The sequence below is a fragment of the Dasypus novemcinctus genome, chromosome 3 (genome assembly GCF_030445035.2).
Source record: "Dasypus novemcinctus isolate mDasNov1 chromosome 3, mDasNov1.1.hap2, whole genome shotgun sequence".
In the NCBI taxonomy this organism is placed as follows: domain Eukaryota; kingdom Metazoa; phylum Chordata; class Mammalia; order Cingulata; family Dasypodidae; genus Dasypus; species Dasypus novemcinctus.
The window spans coordinates 149,049,757-149,075,237 of record NC_080675.1 but is presented as its reverse complement, the minus strand read 5'-3'; the positions used below and the strand labels follow the sequence as shown (position 1 = coordinate 149,075,237).

Sequence of the window (25,481 nt, the reverse complement as noted above, 5' to 3'; positions counted from 1 at the left end):
AACAGAGTAAAAAAACCTTGTTTTATTCAGCCCAAACTTGGGCAATCTTGCTCTGTGGTATGGCCAAAATATAAAAATTTTAAAAACTAACAATCAACAAAACAAAGCTTTAGAGAAAAGTTAAGTACAAAGATGGGCCTGACATCTGGAATCCCTGTGGTTTCGGTCCACATCCGCTCCCTGAGGTCGGCAGGGAGGGATGCCCCTGGCGTCCAGCTGCCCCGGCCTGTGGGTGTGGGGGGCTGGGCTCCTTGGGCCGGGTTTGTCCTGGCAGGAGGCTGCTTGGGGATCAGGGCCTGCTTTGGGAAGGGGAGAGATTGGCCATCTGTCCACCCACTCGGAGATCAGGATCTAAGGGAAAAAGAAGACGGGAGGTCAAGTGCAGGTGGGGGGGTGGGCACTCGTCCCTCACTGAACTACCAGCAGAAACTCCCGGCAGGCTCTGCAGCTGGGGGTCCCCCTCCAGAGCCCACATCTCATGACACATGCCACTTCCCTCCATAACTTAGGCGCAGGCGAAAGGGGCTGACCCCTCAGCTCCAGCCCCAGGAAGACGGGAGCCCTGGGGAGCCCACATGGGGTCTTTTATGGGCCCTCCACCCTCCACGGCATGCTCTCAGCATGCTCCTCCCCATGCCCTGAGCCCCAGACTGTTTTCTATGCCATTAGCAGACTGCTACTGTCTGGAAATACTATTTCTTGTTATTTTCTAATTCAGTGCTTTGAAAGAAAGAAAGAAAAAAAGCCTCCTTTTTCCTCTTCAGAAACATGATGGAAACCCGCAGGCGTCAGTCCCGTGGCCTTTCTGGGAAAGCTCCGTCTGCTTCCTGCGCGCACTGGCCCTGCTGCCTGCCTGCGGTCAGGGTCGTGGAGACGCTCTAATAAACCCGCCTCACTCAGACCCGAGCCCTTTCCAAGCACTTATGTAAAGGGCTCAGAAGAAAGGGCCGCTGCCTCCCCTGCCGCCTGCAGGCCCCCAGAGCAGGCAGGCCAGGCAGTTTCTCCTGTCTGTGCTGCCAGGGGCTGGTGGCTGCTCACCGTACCTCCCCAGCAGCAGGCGGGGCCAGGGGCTCCCTGCTTCCCTTACTCCCTCTTTTTTTCTCCATCTGCCCTTCCTCTCTTCTTCCTTCTCCCTCCCTAGAAGTCCTTATCAGAAGATCCTGAATTTAGGTACCCCTTAAATTTAATTGGCTGAGACAGGCCTTGACAGCTGGAAGGTGCCAGAAACCCAGGACTGCAAAAGAGCCACATTCCCAGGGATAGAGCAGGAGTCAGTAGTTTTAAACTCATTTTTATGACTGGATAATGCTGATCTAATTCTACTCATGAGGAACTGTGTCTCTGTATTCAACCAGAGGTGAGGGCTTGTGAACAGTTGGGTTAGTGGTAGTTGTTTCTTAATGGGTCCTGACCCTGGTCACACACTGAATTCCGACTTGAGTCTGGTAACATACTGAGTCCTGGGCCTGGTCACACACTGAACCCTGAGCCTAGTCACACACTGAGCCCTGAGCCTGGCCACACACAGAGCCCTGAGCCTGGTCACACACGGAGTCCTGAGCCTGGACACACACGGAGCAATGAGCCTGGTCACACTGAGCCCTAAGCCTGGTCACACACTGAACCCTGAGCCTGTTTACACACAGTCCTGACCTCAGTCACAGGCTAAAACTCTCATACCTGTCAGCCACTCAAAGATATAGATACTTTTTTTGGGAAAGATGCCTCTCTGGGCCTCAGAATCTCTGCCATTTATCCCAAGTTGATGGACTAAGCTCTGTGAGTACTTTATATTCATTTTTATAGAAAAGAGTTATTTTTACCTGATCAAAATTTTTAAATTCACACTCTGTGGTGCTGAGTTTCTTTGCACACTTGTAGGTAGGGGGTCCCTTTACAAAGTGCTTCATGTGGAGAACTGGGAGGGAGACTGTGCACAGCCAGCCCGGGGCAGCTGCAGCTAACTCCGCCCAGCAGCCATGAGTCAAAGGCCCCGGCCCTGAGTTTACCAATTTCACCTGCAAAGGGGGCCCAGAACTGTGATGGCTTATTCAACCCAAGTCACTTCTGTCTAGGATTGTTCATTTCAATCCACTTGGCAAGGACACTGGTTCTCACAGCTGTCATTCACAGAGTGTCACTATACACCAGGCTCTAGCACATGCACAGATATCAGAACTTTAAAGCTTCCTGCCACACCTGTGTGGGAAGTACCTATTTTACAGTTGACAAGAATAGTGCAGAGAGGGGAGGTCAATTACCCGGTGTCGCAGATGCAGAGTTAGGGTCTCTAGAGCCCATATATTTCCACCCAAGATGCCACCTCCTGCTGGTTTCCACTTGAGAAACCTTAGGGAGCCACGTGACTGGGCCCCAAATCAGCGCTCTGCAGACTGAGGCCTCCATGTGCTCTCAGCTGGGTTTGGCACGGACAAGGCTGTGGAGTCACTGGGCTGTGCTCAGCTGCAGCCGTGTTTGGCCATCCTAAGGTGACCCAACGTGCAGGAACCTTTTGTAGTTTATGTGGCTCTAATGGCTCCCAGGTTGGAAAGGGGCTGGGACATGGGTTAGCACTTACTGGACAATTTTGCAGTTTGTTGTAGATACGTAGCGGCCTGTATAGTGGATGTTGCATCTCACCACGTTGTTGGTGAAGTCAGACTCCAAGACGATGTACTTTGGGTTCACGTGCACCTGCAGGCAGAAGGGAAATCGAGAGAAAAGGGATCGAGTCAGGGGTTGGCTTCATCCAGCCACCAGGGAAGGTGGTGGAGAGGCAGATGGCCAGACAGACACAGAGGAGGGACAGGGAGAGGGAGATGGGGAGATGGAGAGAGACCACGTAAGGCCAACAGACACTGAGACAGATACACAGGCAGAGGGACATGGTGAGAGGCAGGGAGAGGGAAGAAGAGACGCACGTGGTCAAAGAAAGCACCATTGGACCGCTCTTATCCAAAGGCCTGAGGCTGCCCCAGAGGGGCCTGCTCAGGGGTTCGGTGCCTGGCCTGCCTGCCTCCAAGGCTCACACTCTTCCCCCCATGCACCCCTGTCCAGATGGCCCGAGGGGCTCTGTGCAGGTGGCATTCCTGCATGGAGATGAAGGGCCCCAGCCTTGGGGCTTTTTATCTGAAAAGGAACCGTGGGACAAGGACACCTTTTAAACGCTGGACCAAGTGGGGTGGAGCGGCTTTATATGCAGACACTTAAGAACAGATGCAAATGGGTCACTTTAAACCCTAGTTTACTCCTCAATGTGTATTACTTAAGTGGTTCACATCTGCAGTGCCTAGAACTCAGACGGGCTCTTGCACCTGTTTGATGAACAGATGAAAGAGGGAAGGTCAGGGACACAGCAGCCACTGGGTGGGCTGAGCAGAGACAGAGGAGGGGCAACAAACTTGTATCCCGGTGAGCGTGTTTTGAATGCAGCTGTCCACCAGCCTGTTTCATGAGTAGGTTAAGGTCGCCTCCTGCAAACCCATCTCCACTGCTCTCCCCCTGCTGAACTTCCATGTGGAGCGGGTCCAAGTGAACTGGTACAGCGATCGCCACCCTCACGTCACACCTGAGATTTGGCTCCCCAGGTGAGGCGGTGACAACCTGGCACCTGCGCAGTCCGCACAGATGTACCAAGTTGGGCTGTGTGAATTAACATGCTTCCTACTCGCTCCCCAACAAGGGGCGTGGGTACAGTGAGCAGGTGCTGGAGCAGGAGGGAGTCACACTCTAACGGACTCTTGGCCACAGGAGCCCTCAGCTCTGCCAGGGTCACCGTGAGGAGCGAGTCTCAGAGGAGGGCAATGTCCTCTCCCAGAGGCACAAAGCCTGCCTTGCCTGCACACGGGGGGCTCGCCAGCTCCCCCCTTGCTCTCGGTTCCTCTGTGGCATGGGGCAGGCCTCCTCTCGCATGCCTTCACCTGGCCTTCTTCATGGAAAGAGAGCTGTGTCTCCCTGAGGCTGAAAGCTTCAGATGGGAAATGCAAACCTGGGCGTGTGGCGCTGGGGTGGTGCCTCTGCTTGGCAGCTGGGGATGAGGAAAGCAGCCCGGAGGTGGATGCACGTTTTGGCGGGGGGAGGGCGGGCACTGCGCATGCCCATCCGTTGGAGGGGATGCTGCAGACCAGGGGCTCACCTTGAGGATGTAGTTCCCAGCCTGGACATCCGTTATGTCGATCCACTGGCAGTCGATGTCTGCGTTGTAAGTGTCGTAGCAGCCTGGGCTCAGGCCCTGGGAAGAGAGACAGGAGGAGAGGCTGGGGTGCTGCTCATTCCTCAGAGCCACCCCATGCTTTCACCTCTGGGGCCCTCCTTCCTCTGTGCTCCTCCCTGACCCTGCGGATTCTGTCCTCTTCCTAGGCCCACAGGATAGATGGACAAGAGAGATGATCAAGAGCCATAATAGCCAAATTTAGGGGGTGAGGTATGAAATGAAGGAGGAAAGGATGCTTGGGAGAGAAGGATGGAGGAATGAATAGAGGCTGGGTAGAGAGACAGCATAGGATGTTTGCGTGAACTGATGGATTTGGGGAGATAAACGGGCAAATGGATCACTGTGCCATCCAGCCACAGTTGGGAACGATGCACAGGAGGGGGTTCTGAGGCAGAAAGGGCAGTCCCAGCAGGCCCTGAGGACCTGAGCTGAGCAGCCAGGGGCCTTGGCAGCTCTCCCTGCCCACCCAGGCTGCTGCACCCCCCACCCGCACACCTCTGGAGACTGACCTGCGTGTGAGAGGTGCAGGCGTAGCGCTTGAGGTTGCCAAAGTCACAGGTGCTGTCCTCCAGGCAGAAGCTGGCCTTGTGGCCTTCGGCCACCTTCTTGCCTGTGGCTGCGTCCAGTAGGTCATAGTGGCTGAACTCGTCCATGCTATGGTAATGTCTGGGGACAGAGAAGATGAGGAGACCCTGATGGCCCAGCCTCCCGACCAGTATGGGCTCTTCTGCCCTGGTGTCTCCTATGGCAGCATCTCTGGTGCTCCCCGCCTAGGTGGGCCACCGTAGGACAGTACCCCTTCAGGACCCTTCAATCTCTTTGTGGACCCCCCACCTGGACGAGCCTTCTTGGGCAATGCCCTGTATTCCAGACATTTCCAGACCCTCTCAGTACTATCCGTCTGTGTGCCATCTTCCAGCCTAGCTTTCTGCTGAGGCTCCTCTGAGAAACTCTTACCCCAGTGACCTGTCCTTGGCAGAACACAACTCACCAGGTCCCCTCCACCCAGCACCTGCCTTGCCTGGGGCTCTGGTGGGGGAGGGGAACTTGGGCACCAAGTCCGCCCCGAGGCCGAGATGGATGTGGACAGAGGTGCCCAAGCCCCCAGCCCGGCCCCCACTCACTGGTGGCAGCTGTGCCACTCCCAGGTGTGCCGAGGCCGGTTGGGCAGGAAGTCTGCAGTGCCCTGGTTCTTCACGCGCTGGGGGAAGCGCAGCAGCACCCGCACATCGTAGTCGGTGGCCTCAGGGGCATAGGCTGTGCTGCGGGGACAGGTGAGGAGACTGGTGTGAGAGGGGTGCGTCCTGCCCCCTGCCTCCCATCCGACCCCTTCCACTGCAGCTGGGGCTCAGGCTTCAGAGCCAGCGCCCTGTGCGCGTCCATTCAGGGAGCACAGGTCTGCTACAGGTTGTCCGCTCACAATTCCCCTGTTGTTCTGCAATTCCCAGCTGAGACTTGCCGGGTAAGACGAGGAGAGAGGAGACAACGAAGAAGCTGCGTGCATGCGCACACTCGCCCAGCGGGTAGGCCCTGCAGGGCTGGCTGAAGGCCCCACCCCTCCGGCTGAAGGCCCCACCCCTCCAGCTGAAGGCCCCACCCCTTCTGGCCGAAGGCCCCACCCCTCTGGCTGACCACCCACAGCTGCCCTGGCCTGGCTCAGGGGCCCTTCCCTAGCCTCACTGAGGTCTGGATCTAAGGCCAGAGGAAGGAGGTGGCCAGTCCTGGGGATTAACTTGCTCTCTGAGAGGATGTCTGGACAACAGGCTGCTCAGACTCCCGTCTGCCAGGACAAAAAGCCCTCAGCCTTGTCTGGGGGAGGCCTGGAATTTGTCTGTGTCTGGTTGGAACAAAACATCCACCATCCCCTCTGTTCAGTTAAATCCTACCTTTCTGTTGGGCTCAGCATATCGTGGGAAACCATCAGGGTCTAGGTGCTAGGCCCAGTTGGCCACAGACTCATGGTGAGACTTGGAGCAAGTCCCTTTCCTTCTCTGGGTTCTGCAGTGTGTGAACTGGCGCTGTCCCCGGACACGAGGATGACCTTGGAGGGCCCTCCTGCCCCAGGGCTCCGGTTCTGCCAGGTTTTCTAGGTTTGTCGGAGGCGCAGCCCGAAGCCTCTGAGCTTGCTGACCCCTCCCTCCTGGGACCTCGCAGAGGGCTCTTCCTGCTCTAACCCCACAGCACTGCTTGGTTCTGCATCGGGACACTCTTCAGCCACACCAGGAGACTCCCCCAGGGCACAGCCCAGACTCCCTCCTCTCACCTCATCCACGAGCTCAGGTCTGGGCCCCCAGGAGGTCCCCTGAAGATGGAGTGATAGTTCAGCTTTGTCTTAAACCCCTCAAAACTGCCACTGAGATGGTCAGTTCCTCATGGCTGGAGGAACAGCAGTGGGAACTCTCTCCCAGGACAACTGAGACGGAAAAAGACCCGAATGGGCCGGCAGACTAAGTGGTACTCCAAGGGTGGTCCCTGGACAGTGTCAGCTTGTACACTGCTTGCTGACAGTCTATGATGAAAGAGGAAACTTGCACCAGAAGGTAAATCAACTATAGCACTAATCACACTCTTTAATTCAGCTGACAGTCCCCTCCTCCCACAAAGTAAGATTTTCTTGATGAAGGAAGCAGTGTACAAGGTGCAAGCTCCTTATCTTGTTATAGACAAGTAACAAACAATTTGCAGTCAGCTACTCTGAGTGGCATTGGACTTGAGGGTCTATAAATGAGATGATGTTAGAGTTCCAAAGGGCTTCCCAATACTAAAAAGTAAAAGCAAGAAGAGATTTTAAATGGTCAAAAAACCCAGAGTAATTTTTCCTTCTGGAGTAATAAGAGCGTTCTAAAATTGACTGAGGTGATGACAGCACAACTCGTTGATGAAAATGAGAGCCACTAAGTGCCCACTTTGAATGGATCGTACAAAGCCTGGGACTGTGTAACACAGGGAATCCCGCGGCAGGTGATGGACTGTGGTTAACAGGACAAATATGAAAATATTTTCTCCTAAGCGATATATATATATATAATACTAATAGCAATATATATATATATATAATACATATATATAATACTAATATAGGATGTTAATAATTGGGTAGGTTGGGGAAAATACATCAAATGTAGGATATGGGCTATGGTTAGTAGTATTTTGACAATGCTCTTTCATAGTCTGTAACAAATGTTTCACAACAATGCAAGGTGGTTTTGGTGGGGAGATATATGGGAGGCTTGTATGATGATACACGTTTTGTAAATTCAAATTTTACTATACACTTATTGTTTATAGTACATGTATGTTTATGTATGTTCATATATGGATGATAAACTTCAATAAAATTTTATTTAAAAAAACCCAAGTAATTAAGAAAATAGGTGCTTTGGACATAGAGGGTTTTCGACAAAGAAGGAAATAAATGTAATTGTTAACCAGTTCTTTGAGCGCAGGGAGGTGCCTGCCGAAGCCCACATATATGACCAGAATACTAACTGCTCATGAATTTAGAAGCAAGCTCGGCAGGGGGCAGAATCACCCACCAAAGGTGAAGCTATGCTGGGTTCGTGTAGCTGGTCCTTTCCCCTCTCTTGTCCTTCCCCCTGACTAGGGCCTCTTTGTCACCCAGGCCCACTGCCCCAGCTGTGAGCAGACAACGCAGCACGGGCCAGCCAAGTCCTCTGTGGAGATGGCTCCATAGTCGTGCCCCCTCTCCTGGAGGCGCGCCCACCCTACAGGACGTGCCCTGGGTCTTGAGAGCCTTCATTGCTCCTCAGCTTCCCCTTCTCTAAAGCGAGGGCAACACATACCTTTAGGACTGGTGCGAAGATTAAATGCCATGGCCAACGTAAAGGACCTGGCACAGTGATATATACAGAAAACAGACAGTAACCGCTTGTCCCACCCCTTCCCAACACCCTTGGGACAGACGAGGCTGGGCGAGGAAGAGGTCAGGGTGCTGGGAGGCTCTGGCACCTGGCTAAGGTTACGCGGCTCGTAAGCAGCATGGCTGGCGTAAGCACTGCTTCGGGGTGGCTGCCAGGTCCTGACCTGTGCCAACTTTCCACACTTCAGTCCCAACCCCTTACCTGGCCAGACACTTCTCCTCCGCAGCACAGCGCAGGGAGTACAGATGCGCTCTCTGGACGTAAGTGGATGCCTGCACGTAGTTGGGGTCCGGGACCAAGTCAGGGAGGCCTGGAGGGGGAAATGGGAGGGAGGGAGGAAGAGCACAAGATCGAGGAGGGTCAGGCTGGCCACCACTGCCGATGTCCAGAGGCCTCCCCAACCCAACACCCTTTTCCAGTCTCCTTTCGCTGCGTGGACCGTCACCTCCTCCAGGAAGCCTTCCCACCCGACCTAGGTGTACAATCTGACCAATCCCCCTGGGCGCCCAGTCCTGGGCTCAGGTGCTCCTCGGCATCAGAACTCCATAGTGTGGGAGCCGCCAAGACCTCCTGGGAGAGATGGGACGGAAGCGAGATCTGGGAGACAGGGCAGAGTTTGGAGGCCAGAGGAGAGGAGGGGGAACGGTATAAAAAAGGTGGGGGGGCAGGACCAAGCCATGTTCTGGCAGAAGCACTCCCTCCCTGCCCTTTGCTCCCCAGGCCTCTGGGCACCAGCCCCTAGATGCTCTCTGCTCCTCTCACCGCTGATGGTGGCATTCTTTTCTAGAAATTAACTTATTTTTAGGTTTTTCTGTTTTGCTTTGCTTTTTATCATCATACCTCATATCCACACCAGACATACACTCCCTCGGCGACATTCTTTGTGAACCACTAAGAAAACCCTGCGCTTCAGGTCCCAGAAGGCTCCCAGGCAGAGCCAGGTGGGTTTTGGTTGGCAGAAGTGCGTGTGGGCAGGAAGGGCCGGGCTGGAAGGAAAACACTCAGGGTTCCTCTTTCCTGGCACGGCCCTTCCCTCCTGCTTCCTGCCACCGGGCACCCCACACCTGGCCCGCCCTCCCCTGCCTGCATCCTTGGGCCTCCGGCTCCCTCCCTGGCAGGCCCCAGTCAGGCGCCCCGGGAGGTCTGGAGAAAGCCCCTGTGGGCCGCTTGTTCCCCAGGATGTGCCAGAGCCAGAGGTCTGTCCCTCCTGCCACTCTCCCTCCACCCCTCCTCCTGGCTGTGCCTGAGTTAATCCGAGAGTTATTGGAAATAAGCAGAAATCAAGCTCAGGTGTCCATACCCCATCTGCACTGGGGTAAAGAAGGGCTGGTCTTAATCTGGGGAGCAACGTGCACAGGGGTGGGGTGGCAGGTTGATGGGGGGACCCCAGAGCCCTGACTCCATCCCGGCTCGGCCACCAGCTAGAGGGCAAGTCGGCTTTGGGCATCTAAGTCCCTTCCCCACTCAGGCCTCAGAGATTCTGGCAGGTAAGTGAGGGGTGGGATGAAATGAGGTTCTAGGGCCTTCTTTGCCTCTTTCAAGCTCAACAGGGGGCAGGAGAGGATGAGGGCAAGCAAGGGAGGGAGGGCTTGAGTCATTCAGACTGTCTTCCAGCCCCCTCCCCTTGCTGCCAGAACCCTCATCCGTCCGCTTTAAGGTCCACCAGACGAGGCAAACGAAGGGGAGCCCTGGCTTCCAAGCCTTTGAAAGAGGTGTCAGAATGAACCCCAACCCTCCCCCCCACACACACCTAGGGTCCCCAGACCCCAGACCTGCCGTCCCCGGGGGCCTGGGCCTCTGGCGGGAGGCTGGCGCAGGCAGCCGCGTGATCTCACCTACTTGGAATGAGGTGGAAGCTGGAGTCCAGGGGTGGGTGAGGATGAGGTAGCTCCTGGCTGATGGGGGCTGTCTTGGCGAGCCGAGGCCTGATTATCCAAGCCCCCAGGAATGCCTGCAGTCATTTCCCAAGGGGCCTTGGCCCACAAAGCAAGGGCCCACCTCACTGCCAAGTGGGAGCTGGTGCTCACCCTAGGGTGGCGGCAGCCTGCGGGAGAGGGGTGAGGCGGAGCGAGACAGCCCCCTTCACCGTCATCAATGAGCCTTCCCTCTGCCGCACGTGGGGGTGGCCCAGCTGGGCCTGAAGCCTCAGGGGACCCAGCAGGCAGCACCAGACAGCCCCCTCCCCACCCCTCTCCACGCCCGACCTGGTTTCAATAAACACTGCACAGATGGCTCCATAAGGCTTTTCTGGCCCGGCCCTACTTTCTCGAGGCCATTCCACGGGCTGGCTGTGCAGTTCAGGGAAGTCAGAAGAGCCAGCTGAGCGAGGGGCCAGGGGTGCTCAGTGCAGGCTGGGGCTGCTCCTGGCCCTGACTATGCCCCGATCCCGGTTATGTACTGAGCCCCGGCCGGGTCACAAGCCGAGCAGGGCTCACCCTGAGGCCTGATACCTGTCCACAACGCGGAGCCTAGCCTCACTGCTGTGTCCCCAGATGATGTGTGAAAGCTCTGGACTTAAAACATTTGTTAATGAGTGGCTGTGACATCACTTGACCCTTTTTGCTTGTAACCAAATGGGGTGGCTTTTCTGAAAGCTCCAAGCAACACCAAGGAGTTCTCCGCGAGAGGAGACTAAGGACAGACAGCTGGGCCCTGGTCACACCCTGAAACCTGACCCCGCGCGTGCTGGCGATTATCTTCTTCCCCTTATTAACAGGGAAGCCTGTCAGGCTCAGGTGCGTGCCTCCTGCTCCCTGCTGGCAGTGCCATCACAGGCTGCACGGATCTACCGCACCACCTATCATCGTATGTAATATTCATACTGACCTGTGTCTCCTCCCCTCTAGCCCCACAGCGTCACCCCGTCACCCCGTGCTCACCAGCATTTACTGTGGGGATAACTAACTCGCCCGAGATGCCCTCAGCCTCCAGCAAGCAAGAGTCTTTAAAAATTAGCGGCGCAAAACATCACTGTTCAGCCATCCACAAGCATGCTCCACACTTCTGGCCCTCGAGACACCAGCGCACCCAGGACCTTTGAAAGTGCTGGAGGAAACCGAGACTCAGAGAAGGCTCAGAGAGAGCCATGAATTTTCCCAAGGCCACATAGCAAGTTGGAACAGCCCCAGGAGGAGATTCTTCTAGGTCCCAGCTCCCTCCCAGGACTCCTCCCATGGTCTTCCTTTTTCTAAAAGCCAACTTTTTTTCAAGGTTTAATCAAGACACAGTCCAATGCACAGATGTTAGATGTATGGTTTGGTACATTTTGGCAAGGGCATCCACGTGTGTAACCACCACCACACTCAAGCTCAGGGGTCCTTCACCTTTTTTTGCTCCACAGACCCCTCTGCCAGCCAGGGCAAACCACGGACCCCTTGCCAAGTCCACACTCCACTGCGCATTATTTAATAAATATATCACACCCGCACCAACACGTCCCCACAAGAACAATGCTTTTTTAAAATTTCAGCTGAAGCTCATGGACCCCTTGTTAAGAACCGCTGCTATAGATTGTTTCTGCCACCCCAGAAAGTTCCCTCCTGCCCGCTGCCTCCACACCCCCCCAGCAGCCACTGATCTGCTCTTTAATCACCACAGCTCAGCTCTGCCTCTTCTAGAATGTCACAGAAATGGAATCTCTCCTACCGTTGTTTGGTTATTTTCTCTGCTCCGCCGCCTCTGACCCTCACGCAGCCTCCTGCGGCTGCCCTGGCCGTCCCCCGCGCCCTGGGAAGGCAGCAGCTCTGGGAGGCTGCTGGCCCAGAGGGCAGCCCTCCTCCCCACCCTTGGGCACCCCCTGCTGAGGTCCCGGGAACAGCAGGCCCCCCTCCCTCAGCGGGTATGTTTTTCCAGGAAGGAACAATGCCTCCTTGTAGGGCCTGCTCTCCCAGGGGCACCCTCTCAGCGCCCTGGGCCATCGGGCTTGGGTGTGGGGAGGGGGCTGGGCGAGGTGGGAAGGGGGATGAGGGGCCTTGAGCTGGGGCTCGTGGGGTGTAAGGGTCGGGGTGCCCGTCTACTGTTTCTGGCTCGTGGGGTACAACCAGGCCCTCCAGGCAGGCTGGCCAATGTGGGGGGAAGTCCAGCTATCACCAGACTGGGGGACTGCACCCATCTCCGTAAGTGTGCTTTAGAGAAAGACCCCGGAGCGAGGGTGGAGCTCACCCCCGAGGCAGGGAGGCGCAAGCGGGCATTTCAGCCGTCAGTCACGGGGACGCAGTTTGGCGGGAGAGGGCTGGGATCTCTTTTCTAGGATACATGGATTCAACTAGACCTTGGGCCTGGAACGGGAGACTCTTTAAAGTGGGTTCCAATGAAAACTTCTCCCAGCTCCTCTCCATTTTTATAAATGTAAAAATTTGAATTAATCATACTTCTCGGTCCACAGCAAACTAACCCATTATCACTGGTCTAGGCAAGGCCTCTCTCTTGCCTTACTTAAAATTTGTTTTTGCCCTCATCCCCACCCCTGACCCTCAGGCATGTCTTCGAACATTTGTGTAGCTGTATAAAATTTGCAGTGCATTTGGGGTGGGTGCGTGTTTTTTGAGCATACGAATAATCTTGTCTTAGAGATCTCGTTCTATTTCGTGATCTAGTTCACTCCTTGTCCTGGCTAAATAGGACTCCAGAGTGTATCTGCCATGTCCTGTCCGTCCAGCCTCCTGGTGATGGACTTCCCAGCCGCCTCCAACTGCCAACCCACCCCCAGGCCCCAGTGAACAGCTTGTACATGCCACCTCATGTACCTGGGCGAGGGCACACATCCGGCTCCCTTTCGACTCTTGCATCACCTCCAGTCTCGCTCAGCTTTCTCCCAAGCGCCTAGCTTCACTGTGGGGTGATGGGGTGTGCTGGGTCTGACCTCCCAAAGGCTGGGTAGAGGGTCTCGCTCAGGCCACCCAGGGAGGCCTGGTCACCGTGGGCATCCTGCCTTCTGACCCGGGAGGCAGACAAGAGCCTGGGTTCTTACCAGCTCTGTCACAGACCTCCTGTGCGATGGGCAAGCCCAGCCCCTCTCTGCTCCCAACTGTCCAGTTCTAATTGCCCTCTACCCTACTCCTGGCCAGAGGGATGTGCTGACCACGGGGGGGCCGCAGGGAGCTGGGGTCCAGGTCGGGGGTGGGGGCAGGCCCTAGGATGGCTGAAGCCAGGCTGCTCTGCTGGGGAGGGGCTGCATGCGAGGAAAGCTAAGGCCATTCTGCAGAGAGCCCCTGCTCTCAGGGAGCCCCTTTGGCCTTGGCTGGCCCCTTCTGACCCTCCAGGGCAGTGAAGACACACATGTGAGGGAGAAAGACTAGAGCCCTCTACTCCTGCTCTGCCCCTGGGGCTTACTCTGCTTGGGATCCGGGGCCCCAGTACAGAAACCCTTCACGCTGACTCTTGGGCGCCAACAGCTCTGGACCCTATCCCTGTCCTCCCACTTCAGCAAGCCTAGAGCTGCCGCACTGCTCCTGGGCCAGCCCGCAGGAACCCAAGGTCAATGTCAGTCTTCGCCTTCCCCTTCCCTGGTGGGACGCAGTTGGGGCCTCTGCACGAAAAAGACGTCAGCAGGCAAGTTTGCCATCTTGTCCAGTCGCCCCCGTTGTACAGGTCCCTTCCACTTTCTGAGCCTCGGTTTCCCCAGCTGGATGATAGGGGGAATTGGACTAACTGACCCTTGAGCACAGATTTGATGGAATCATCAACACTTGGAGATTAAAATACTTTTTTAGCAGCTATTCAGTCCATGCCCCGGGCTTGTGCAAGAGCCTGAGACCTCTCACGACCTCTACAGATAATGCTTTCACAGTCAGGAAATTCTCCCAGCGTCTGACCTAAATCCTTCCTGCTCCATTAGAAGTCTGTTCCCTCCAGCTCAGCGGTTCCTGGAGGCTGCCCAGTGCTGAGGGCCCTGTGGTCACATTCCTGCCTTTTGCCCACACCATCACCTGTTTCCCTCTTGGCGTGCCCTCTTCTGTGGATACAAGAAACCTGGTCTCCTTCAAAACCTCTTCTCCCTGAGTCTCCTGCTCGCAAGAAACAGATGATGGAAAATGGAATGCAAAATAGCTCTAATCTCTCGAGCCCAGGGCCGGAGAATAAACAAAGTCCAGCAGGAACCAGTCAGTCGGTTGTGAAATATGTGCTGAGCGGGATGTTTTGGCTAGCGCCGCCAGACTCCAGAGGAGCCCCTAGGTGGGGAGAGAGCAGGAAGCTCTCCCGAGCTCTGCCCTGAATAAAGATGAGCAGGGAGGGCCGCCGGGGCTCGAGCTGGCCGCTCCGGACCCCGCGTGGTCATTATCTAATAATCAGGACAGTCAATTGTCGGCGCCGGCCCCCCGCGGCCCCACACCTGCCTGGCGAGCAGGAGGCGGGGCTGCTGCAGGATCCGCTTAGCCGGGTCGTGCAGGGCCATCCCAGCCCAGACAGATGAGGAAAGGGGGACACAAAGCCAGGCCCACCACCGTTAGCGGCCCTCCCTGGCCTACAGAGTCAAGCCTAGGCTTCTCCGGGGGGCCTTGGGAGGTCTGGCCTGACCTGTCCTCCCAGATCTCCCACCCCTAAGGGTCAGCACCCCAACATTTCCTACCCTCCACCTCCACGATGACCCTGTGATGCCCTTGTCCTGGAATTCCCTGCCCCCCCCCCACACCAGCTCTGCCCACGCAGGGGTCCACAGTCATTAGGCCCCAAAGCCCAGCTCCTCATCCTGCTCACCCGTGCCCCGGCCCCATGTAGAGCACACACCCACCAACAGGTGCGGCGGCAGCCACCACCTCGCTCCGCATGTGGGCGCCACAGGGTTCAGCTCAGAGAGGGGACCTGTGAGGGTTCACTGAGCAAACCGCCCCGGCAAGCGCTGAGCTGGGGGCGGCCGGCGGCCACCTCTCCCCTCGCCGCGCCTTCCACCCCCTCCTCGCACACGCTGCTCCGCTCCTTCCCAGTGTGAAGACAGCTCCGGCCCCTCCTGTCCAGTCAGAATCCTCCTCCCTCTTGCAGGTCCTGCTTGGTGCCCCCCACCCCACCCCCAGAAACCCTCCCTGGTGCTCCAGCCCCCCTGGGTCCCCTCAGATCCCTCAGGGTGGAATTTTAATTTTACTCACAGCCTGCTCTCCGCAGCCCTCCCACCTTGGCCAATGGCCACCTCTTCCTTCCGGCTCCCCGGGCCACGCCCCTGTGTGTTATCCCTGCTCCTCTCTTTCTTTCACACCCCACAGCCAGTCTGTCAGGAAATCCCATCAGCTCTATCTCCAGAATATATCCTGGATCTGACCTCTCACCACCTCTGTTGTGACATCCTGCCCAGCTGCCATCCTCTCTGCCTGGACCTCTGCCCCCCAGCCCCCTCCCAACACAGCAGTGGGGGGACCCCATATAAATGTCAGGGTTGCTCGGCTCAAACCCTGCAGCTGCTCCCCAGTGGAGCAGACTAAACGCCCAAGTCCCCCGTGCCCTGTTACCTCTCTGACCTTGTCTCCTACTACCCAGAGCCCCCTCACCTGGTTCCAACCACTGTGGAACATACCTGAAAACACAAGGCGCTTCCTGCCTCAGGACCTTTGCACTGGCCATTCCCTCTCCCTGGAATGCTTTTCCCACGGATGCTCAAGCATTCACCCCCTTCGAGTCGTTACTGCAATGTCACCTTCATGAGGCTTACGCTGACCACCTTTCTGAAATCTGTCACCTGCCCCGCCCCCCGCACTCCCGCTCCCCCTTATCTCTATTTTTTCCACAGAACTTACCACCTTCCAATATGTCTTAGTTAGCTATTTATTATGTTCACATTAAAATCTAAGACCCACAAGCGCAAGGATCTTTGTCTTTCTTTTCACTAATGGACGCACAATTCTAGAACAACGCCTGACACTGGTGTACAGCAAGGCCCTCAACAAGTGTCTGTTGACTGGATGAGATGACGTCTGCTCTCTTCAGCCCGACGCAGCCCCTGAGGGCAGGGGTGGGTGGTACTTCCATTGCCTGGCCACACAGCTGCTGGCCCAGGTCTGGGTGTCCTGCAGGTGCTTGAGGCTGGAGGGACGGGCGAGACGGCAATGGGCCGGGCCCCTCTGTGTTCCCGGCGCCCGGCTTCTGGCTGCCAGGCTGCAACCTCAGTGAGGCTGGCCTCCCCACACCAGCCCAGGGCCTGTTCTAGACTCCTCTGGTGAGGGTGTGTACGGCTGCTTGTCCCACAGGGGTCTAGTGGCACCTGCCTATGTGAGCATAGGCATCATTATGAGAGAGAGGCTGGAATTGGCCCCCAAAGTCTTTCTTTGGAAAAAAGCATGTTTCGGGTTGGAAACCCCAGGGATCCCACTGGCCCACGAGAAGGGGGATGGTGGCAAGGGTCTGAAGCTTTGGTGGCAAACGTCTGAGTCCCTTCTTGCTCTGGTGACCTAAACCCCAATTTCAGGTGATACTGAAATGCCTGCTTCCTGGAGTGCCCAGAAACAAGGGAGAAAGGGAGGCAGGCCCCACCCTCATCCTGTAAAGCTGGCCCAGATGGAAAGGCTCTCTGGGTCCAGCTGCCTGTGGCGAGGAGGCGGGGGGCCAGAGCCTCTCCTGCCAGCCTCCAGAGCCCCGGTGCTCCTCCACAGGAATGCTGGGCACAGGAACTGGAAGCAAGAGCAGGCCCACTCGCTCTCCCCCCCTCTTCCCAACCCTCCTGCCCACTTCAGCCACTGCCCTGGGGAGTTTTCCCTGAGTTCTTGGCTTGGATGGAAATGGGGTGGCTCTTGGCTGGCAGCTATAGGGTAGAGGCGTGCCTTCTGAGACCAGAGGACAGTAAAGTGCCCCAGGGTTAGGAGAGAGGGGCAGGGGTCCAGAAGGCCTGAGCTCCCAGGCCAGGTCTGGCAGTGGCCTGGAGCCAGGGAAGTCCTAGACCAGTGGCTCTTCACCAGGGGTCCGTGAGTGTGAACTGAAATTCAAAAAAACATTGTTCTTGTGGGGACATGTTGGTGTGGGTGGGATAGAGTTGTTAAATAACACACAGTATAGTGTGGACTTGGTAAGGGGTCCCTGGTTTTCCCCTGACTGGAAAAGGGGTCTGTGGAACAAAAAGCCCTGCCCTAAAGACTCTCCACTCCTCACCCCTGTCACCCCCAAAACTCCGTGGAGCCTGCAAACTTAAGGCATAAACCCAATTTTTGTTTTTTCAGGGGGTTTAGACCTGAAAGAAACCATGAACCCCGAGACAGGAGACACAGACTTGAAAATACCCTTCCCTGAGGGGCAGGAGCCAGGTGAGGCTGGGGCAGAGTGGGAGTCAGCCGAAGTCTAGGCTGGCCATTCAGAACGCTGAGGCCCTGGGCGCGTTACGCCGCTTCTCTGAGCCTCAACCTCCTCATCTGTAAATAGGGGAGATAATTCCATCTATCTCACAAGGCTGTTGGGGGATGAGACGAGAAGACTAAAATAAGATGCTCAGCACAGCGTCTGGCACATGGCTAGTGTTCATTACATAGCAGCTGCTATCATAATTAGCTAAAACAGGAGCTGTCTCTTCTTGCAGGGATGGTCTAGTTTGAGGCCAGGGGAGAGAGGAGGCGGGCTTGCAACTGGGTGATAAGAGGGGAGACAGGAAGCGTGCCTGGACGAGGCATGTCTGCTCAGACACCAGGGACCGTCAGCTGCCAGAAAGGGAGGCGGGACAAGGCCATCTGTCTCCACACCTCCACTGAGCGACTTCCTGAAGGAGCACCCTGAGGCAGTGTCAGGAAAGGGAGCAAGAAAGCTGGGCTCCAACCATGGCTCCACCAGTTACCCGTTATGTGACCCTGGGCAAGCTACTTAACCTCTCAAACGTCCTCTGTCCTCCGTTTCCCCATCTTGCAGATGGGGATAATAATAGTCCCTCCTCATTGGGTTGTTAGAAGGATGTTTAAAAATTTTTTTTAAATTTATTTCTCCCTCCCCCCCTCCACTGTTTGGGCTTGCTGTCTGCTCTCTGTGTCTGTCCACTGTGTGCTCTCTGTGTTTGCCTGTCTTCTTTTTTTAGGAGGCATTGGGAAACGAACCTGGGACCTCCTGTGTGGTAGGCAGGTGCACAACTGCATGAGCCACATCCGCTTCCCAGTCAGGAGGATTAAATGACACTAATTGTAAAGGTCCAAGAACAGCACCAGGCACATAGTAAGCATGCTATAATTGTTTGTTAAGTAAGTGTTCTGTAGTCTGGAGTAAGAATGACAAGCCTTCACTGTAATACATACTGGGGAGGGACTCTGCTTCCAAAGCCCTTCACACCCACAACCCCACTTCATCCTGTCACAACTGGTACCTGGAATATAGTAGTCAGTCAAATACCTGTTGAATGGATGAGTGAATGAACGAGGTGGGCAGAGTAAACAAGAATGCATACATGGCTGATGGATGTGATTCTCCTGCTTGGAGTTGGAGGCGCTCTCGGTTCCCCGGTGTGGTGGCTGACCATCTTCACCCCACTGTGAGCCAATCTGGGTAAGTCCAATGAACCGGAGAATAGGAGTTGCAACTCTGCTGAGGCTCAGGGCCCAGCTGGCGCATGGACAGTCCAGAAATTCAAGGCTCCTGTGCTTACACCAACCCCAGCGCCAACCACACGTTCAGTAAAAGTGACAGAAGAGGCACGTGTAGAAAGGTCACATCTGAGTCCAACTCCATCACACTCAGGGACATAAATTTCAAAGTGGGGCCCACTGACAAGGCACTGAACTGCAGTGGATATCACCATCCCAGGGTCCACAGGATGGAGGACTAAAATATGGATTAGAGTGGACTTACTGGTATTCTACTATAGAACTATTGTGACTAGTAATGGAAGACACTGTGGCACTGATCTCGAGAAAGTGGCCACGGTAGTTGCTGAGGGCAGGGAGAGAGAAGGAGAGATGTGATGTGGGGGTATTTTCACGACTTGGAGTTGTCCTAAATGATATTGCAGGGACAAATGCAGGACATTATATATCTTGCCATAACCCACTGAGTGGACTGGGGGACAGTGTAAACTACAGTGTGAACTATAATCCATGTGGTGCAGCAGTGCTCCAAAATACTTTCACCAAATGCAAGAGATATGTTGCAATGATGAAGGAGGTTGTTGATGTGGGAGGAGTGGGGGGGGGGGAGTGTGGGGTATGTGGGAAACTCTAATATTTTCTAATGTAACATTTTTTGTGATCTATGTATTTTCAAAAAAATATAATAATAAAAAAAGAATGCATACAATTTAAAAAATGCATGGTGGTTAAGAAATCAGGATGGGGAAGCGGACTTGGCCCAAGGGATAGGACATCCGCCTACCACATGGGAGGTCCACAGTTCAAACCCCAGGCCTCCTTGACCCATGTGGAGCTGGCCCATGTGCGGTGCTGATGCGCGCAAGGAGTGCCGTGCCACGCAGGGGTGTCCCCCGCATAGGGGAGCCCCACGCACAAGCAGTGCACCCTGTAAGGAGAGCTACCCAGTGTGAAAGAAAGCACAGCCTGCCCAAAAATGGCGCCACACACACGGAGAGCTGACGCAACAAGATGATGCAACAAAAAGAAACACAGATTCCCGGTGCTGCTGATAAGGATAGAAGCGGTCACAGAAGAACACACAGCGAATGGACACAGAGAGCAGACAACTGGGGGCAGGGGGGAAGGGGAGAGAAATAAATAAATAAATAAATCTTTAAAAAACAAAAAGGAGCTCAGGATGGAGAGCCATGTAAACTCAAATCCTGCTTTCACCAATAAGAGGATGTATGACAGTCAGTGAGTCAGCCTGTCCCTTATCTGGAAAGTAGAACTAATAATGGCACCTGGCCCGCGGGTTCTCTGTGAGAATTAAGGGAGACAATGTGTAAAGTGTTCAATAAATGCTAGGGCAATAATCTCCCCTGGTTGCAAATGGGGGACTGAGGCTCAGCAAGGGCCGGTCGGTGGAGGAGCCCTGAACTCCTGCCCTGCCCTGCTTGGCTCGCTGGTCTCAGGGCATCACAATCCTTTGCCTGAGCAGGGGCTGTCCTAGGTCATCTCAGCACAAGACAGAGGCTACAGGCTGCATTTGAATTCTGGGTCAGCCGCACCCTGCTGGGAGAAGATGCTAGGCCTCAGTTTTCTCCTTTGCAGAAGGAGGAGGAAAATCTTCACCTCAGTGGGAGGGAACGAGGATGACTGGAATTGCACATTTAAGCCACTAAGCTCAGCAGGTGCTCTTCAGCAAATGGCTGGGTTCTTAGCCTTATCCCTGCCTTAGAGCTCTAACTCGGGAAGCTTCTGTCCTTCCCTGTGTCGGCTCCAAGCCCTGTGGAGGCAGGAAGCGAGCCTGGGAGGGCAGCTGGCCTGGGCAGCAGGAGGCCCGGAGGTCAGGGCCAGGCAAGGGCCCCAGGCAGTGGGGGTGGGGCAAGGAGCTGTGTGGCTCTGTGGACTGGGGGTCCTGGACTGGCCTCTTGGGCCCAGGAGGATGGACTGAGAGGGGGCCCAGAAGCAGCACAGGGAGAGCCTCAAGGCCTGAGAGAAGGGAAGAGGAGGAGAGGAGGAGGAAGGCAGAGCCTCAGGCTCTGCAGCAGCAGCTTAAGGTGCTTAGATTTGGTCCTGAAGTCATGGAGAGCCACAGAACCTTCCTCAGCAGGGGAGTGACATGGTTAGCACAGCCAGGGTTTATCTGCCCAACGTGTAGGATGGAAGAGAAAAGGAGAGGCTGTGGACAGGGGTCACTCCTGGCCTCCAGCTGGCCAAGTGAGGACAGGAAGAAGGACACATGCTGGGCAGCAGGGGCTCAGCCCCTGGATGTGCCCTGAGGAGGGGCAGGGCAGCCTGCTCCATGGTACTTTCACGGGATTGCCAGAGCTGGTGTATTGGGCTGGGCAGGGGAGGGGTGAGGGGAGGCCTGGGAGGAGAGCTGTGGTCTTCTGAGACCACCAGCTCCAAGAAGCTGAGGCTGTGGGAAGGCAGGAGCAGGGGCGAGGAGGCCCGCAGAGGGGACCAGGCAGGAGGACATGGTCAGCGAGAGGCTGTGGGAGCCGGCAGAGCCCGGGGGACCGGCGGGCCTGGGAAGCAGACGACCCCCTCTAGGCCTCTCCGCACCGGCTTGTGTGAGAGCCAGGGGAACCCCCGACGCTGCCAGGGTCTCTCTGTCCTCCTCTCATTCCTTCCAGGTAATGATTCTGAAGTTGGGCACAGCAGTATCGGAGGAGGCCTTGGGCAGGCCCCTGGGCCCCGGGCGGGAGGGGAGAGGGTGCGGGTGCCTGAGGAAGGGCCCGGGCTCAGGACAGGCGCTTGGAAACCACCCAAGCAGGGGAGGCCGTGGGCGGTGCGCACATGTGTTTAGTGTTGTGAGGACACGTCCCCGCCCACACGCGTGCGCAGGCTGCCAGCAGCGGCCTCAGACCCCGTGGTGTGAGGCCAGGACGAGTGAGGTCAGGTTTGGAGAATGTGCCCTGGGCTCCCGCACAGGCCTGGGGGTCTGAGTTTAAGGACAGGGCTTGGCCTTCCCCGCACTGGGATTTTCCATGAACCCGACCGAGCCGGGTGGGGAAGAAGGAATCAATAATGGGAGATGGCATTGCTCCCTCCCTGGCCTCTTCGCGAGCCCCAAACCTGCCTTCCCCCCCACCTGGCCACACATTCCCAGCCCACCGCACTTCCTCCATGACCTGGAGAGGAGCTGGGCCGCCATTTCTTGCCGCAATTCTTGAGCACCGTCTCCTCTGGGAAGTCGGCCCTGAGCCCCCAGCCCCTGTCTGGGGAGGCCCCCTGCTCTGGCTCCACAGCCCCGGCACTTGCCCAATGGCAGCGCTGAGTCGCCCCCGCCCGCGCAGGCGCTGCCCCAGGGCAGGGCCTGGGTCTGATGCTCACTAGCACACAAGGCTAGACACAGTGTGCTCCATTCAGAGGATAAATGGCTTTCCCCCCAGACCAACTGCGGGGCTCCGGCTGTGGCCAGAGGCCCTCCTAAGCACCAAGCGCCCCCACTTCAGACTCAGCCTTGCCCTGGCCCATCCTACCCTGAACCCAATGACTCCCTGAAGCGCTGATGGGCCAAAGAGGGGCCCTAGAAAGCTCCCTGGCTGGGAGCCCAGAGGCCGAGGCCCAGGCCTGGCTCCGCCAGCTTCAGGCTGTGCCATTTGAGGCCTCAGCTGTCTCCTCTGCCCAGAGGTGGGGCTCTTCTGGCCGAGACCCACTCTGAGGTCTTGCATTCTAAGAAAAACTGCCACAGAAGTTTAGCACCCTTTAGGAAACGGGCTCCAGGGGCAGTGGATGCCTGCTGTGGGGACGCTGCAAAGTATCTGGGGAGGACCAGATGGGGGTGGTCGCAGGGTGCGGGAGGACACATCCTCCACCACATCACAGAAGGTGCCTCCATCGGGCTCCTGTCCTGAGCTCCTGCAGGTTCTCAAAGTGGCATTCAGTACCCAACTCGAGTGCCAGGCCTTGAATGTGAGGGAGCGAATGTCTCAAGTGGGGACAGTCCTGTCCCCAAGCCTTGGGCTCCTGCAGCCCCCAGGGAGTCAGGAGGCCCCTCACCAGCAGCCCTCCTCCAAGGTCAGTATGGCTGGAGACAAGGCAGCAGTCCCCGCTGCTGACCGAGGGAGAAGAACCAAGGCTGGGGATTTGGCCCCTGGGTCCCTGGGTCCCACAGGGCTCAGCCATCAACGACTGGGGCTGGCAGCATGGAGCAGAGAATAGTGGGTAAAAGCACCGACTGTAGCCTGAAAGAGGCGGGTCAGAGGGGAGTTGAGTCGAAGACCCTGACCAAAGCTGACCGCCCCACAGGGAGAGAAGGAAGAAGGGGACTCCTAGGACAGCAGAGGATGGGCAGAGAGCCTTCCAGCCCTGCCCAGTCCCCCAGCTGGCCCTGGCCACAGCAGCCCCACCTGCTGACAGCAAGTGTGGAGGTCGCCCCTCGAAGGCTGTCCCCTCTACTGCCCCACTGCGTGTAGTGCATTGGGCCTTCCCAAGACTGGGTCATGCTATCACCCCCTGCAAAAAGCCAGGGGCAGGCACACCAGGTCCTGTCCCCAGCTGCCTCCCAATACAGGGCTAGGACCAGAGGGGAGGTGAATGAGACGAGGGAGCCACCGGCCTGGGGTGCAAAATTTTAGGTGTGCCAAGAAGCTCAGTAATCATGATGAGTAATATTTTAATGCAATAATTTAAAAAAAATCAAAATGTATGCAAAAAGGACCTGATTTCCAATAAAGGCAGAATTGGTCTTACTGAGTTTTCCTTTTATCTCAGGCTCCCATAAGGCTCAGCATCAAAATATTGCCTTAAAATATGAATCATCGTGATTACTGAGCTTTTTGGTGCCCCCGAAATTCCGTGCCCCCCGCCAGTGCCTCACTTGCCTCTCTTTACTCCTGACCTCGGGGAGCTCTAGGTCAGCCAACCTGGGCCCCTCCTGGGCCAGGAGCATCCCCTCTCACCTCCTGCTCATTCGGACCCAGCTCACCTGTGTCCAGCGGTGGGGACCTGCCACACCTCCAGAATCATCACCTAAGGCCTTTTGACCCTGGAGACCAGGTTTCCGACGCTCCCTGCCTCAACCTGTGTGGCTGGGACTGGGACACTCCATGGATGAAGGAGTTGCCTGGCTCAGCATGAGGGAGAGGTGGGGAGCAGGGCATCATCCTTTGTCCTGAGATGACCCAAGCCAGGTCAGGAAGGTGCCTCCTCCAGAAGCTCAGTTGGCCCCTCCCCTCCCTCCAAATGCAGGTTCAGGACCCCGACCAGAATGGCCAAACGCTGGCACCGGTGATGCCTGGGTGTGGGAAGGCAGGGTGGTGGGGCCCACGGAGGCTGGTGGCTGGGGCTGCAGGTGGGCTTCTACTAGCAGCTCAGGGGAGGCCTTGGTAAAGCACGGGAGGAGGGGTCTGGACGCAGGGAGCAGTTCACCAGGGACCAGAAGGCGGGACAGGGGCCCTGTGAGCCCCGGTGCGCGGGGACAAGTACTCACCGCGGCCGTTCTGGTTGGGCCGGTACACGCTGCCCACGCTGAGGCGGCCCTGCTGCGCGCCGTTGCGCTCCCCGCCGAGCGGCGGCGCGTCCGAGCTGCGCACCGGCAGGTAGGGCGGCTCGAGCACGCGGAAGGGGGGCTGCGGCTCCACGGCCCGCGGCGGGGCGTAGGCCTCGGGCGGCACGTTGGCGTAGGGCGGGTACCAGCCGAGGCGGGGGTCGCTGGCGTAGGCGCCCCCGGGGGCCTGCGCCGCGTCGGGGCCGGCGTCGGGGTAGGCCTGCTCCAAGCCCGCGGTGCCCTCGTGGTACAGGCTGTGGGAGTAGCGGCGGTCCAGGCCGTCGGGCGCCGGCGGCGCGTAGGGCCTCTCCGGGGCCTGGGCCGGGTAGAAGCCCTGGGGCGAGTACTCGGGCTGCTCCTCGCCGCCGCCGTACTCGTCGTAGCGCGCCCGGGGCTGGAAGGGGTAGAGGACGCCCGCCGAGGCCACGGCCGCCGCCCCCGCGCCCAGGCCGCCGCCCGCGCCGCGGTAGTACACGTAACCCTGGTCGTAGGTCCGCGACGCGGGGTCGTAGTTCTCGTACTGGCTGACGAAGGGCGCCTGCGGGTAGGGGAACTGCTGCGGGAAGGAGGGCGGCTGGCGGTAGGTGGTGGCGAAGGCCGAGGCCGAGGCCGAGACCGAGGAGGCGGAGCCCCCGTGCCGTTGCTGGGAGACAGAGGTGCGGGCCCGGGCCATCCCGGTGCTGTCCCCGACGGCCACTTCGCGCCAGTTGTCGGGCACCTGGCCGAAACCAAAGGGGTGCCGCGCCTGGCCGCGCACAGTGTCCGAGCCCACGCGCCCAGGCAGGGGCAGGGACGGGGCCTGCCGTCGCCGGGGGCCCCCTGTGCTGCGCCGCTGCGAGGCCTGGGGGCTGCCGGCCAAGAGCACCCGGGAGCTACTCTCGGCGCCCCGAGGCCCGGCCGGCACGTACTCTGAGCCGGAGTTGAGCAGGCTGTACACCTGCCCGTTGTTCTCCCATTGAATCAGCTGCCGCCAGCGCCCCGGGTCCGAGCCCTGCTCCGGCTGCGCCTGCTGCCCCTGCACCAGGACACAGAGGCAGGCGCCCCACATCACGGCCCCCAGCTGCCAGCCGGCCCAGGCCAGAGCCATGGTGGCCCCTCTGCAGAGGCCGGGTGGAGAGGGAGGCTCTCAGGAGTAGCCCCCTGTGTGTGCTTCTCTTTCCACAGCCTCGAGGACAGGATGGCTTCTTGCCTGCCCCAGCTCTAGCTTTGTCCATCCTCGCCTTGTCCCGGGCGGGACAGCTCCTCCGATGACAGCATTTCGAGGCCAAGGAGTCAGGGCAGGGCAGGGGCGGTGCCCGGGGCTGCACCAGGCTCTCTGCAGGGCACCGGGCGGGCAGGACCGCCTGGGGGCCTTACATGGCCCGCGCAGCACTGGCTGGTGGCTGGCTGGCGCTTTCCCACTCTGAATGAATAAGCAACAGCCTGGGAGC

At 57.4% G+C, this 25,481-nt stretch overlaps 1 protein-coding gene across 1 annotated transcript; it reads right to left on the bottom strand.

Moving 5' to 3' along the window:
- Positions 1-25,481, bottom strand: LOXL1 (lysyl oxidase like 1). The gene is made up of 7 exons (XM_058294467.2): positions 23,995-25,481; positions 8,296-8,404; positions 5,338-5,475; positions 4,723-4,879; positions 4,136-4,231; positions 2,579-2,694; positions 1-351 (listed from the first exon to the last, which is right to left on the bottom strand). Exons 1-7 carry the CDS (start codon positions 25,136-25,138, stop codon positions 345-347), a joined length of 1,767 nt encoding a protein of 588 aa, XP_058150450.1. The 5' UTR covers positions 25,139-25,481; the 3' UTR covers positions 1-344.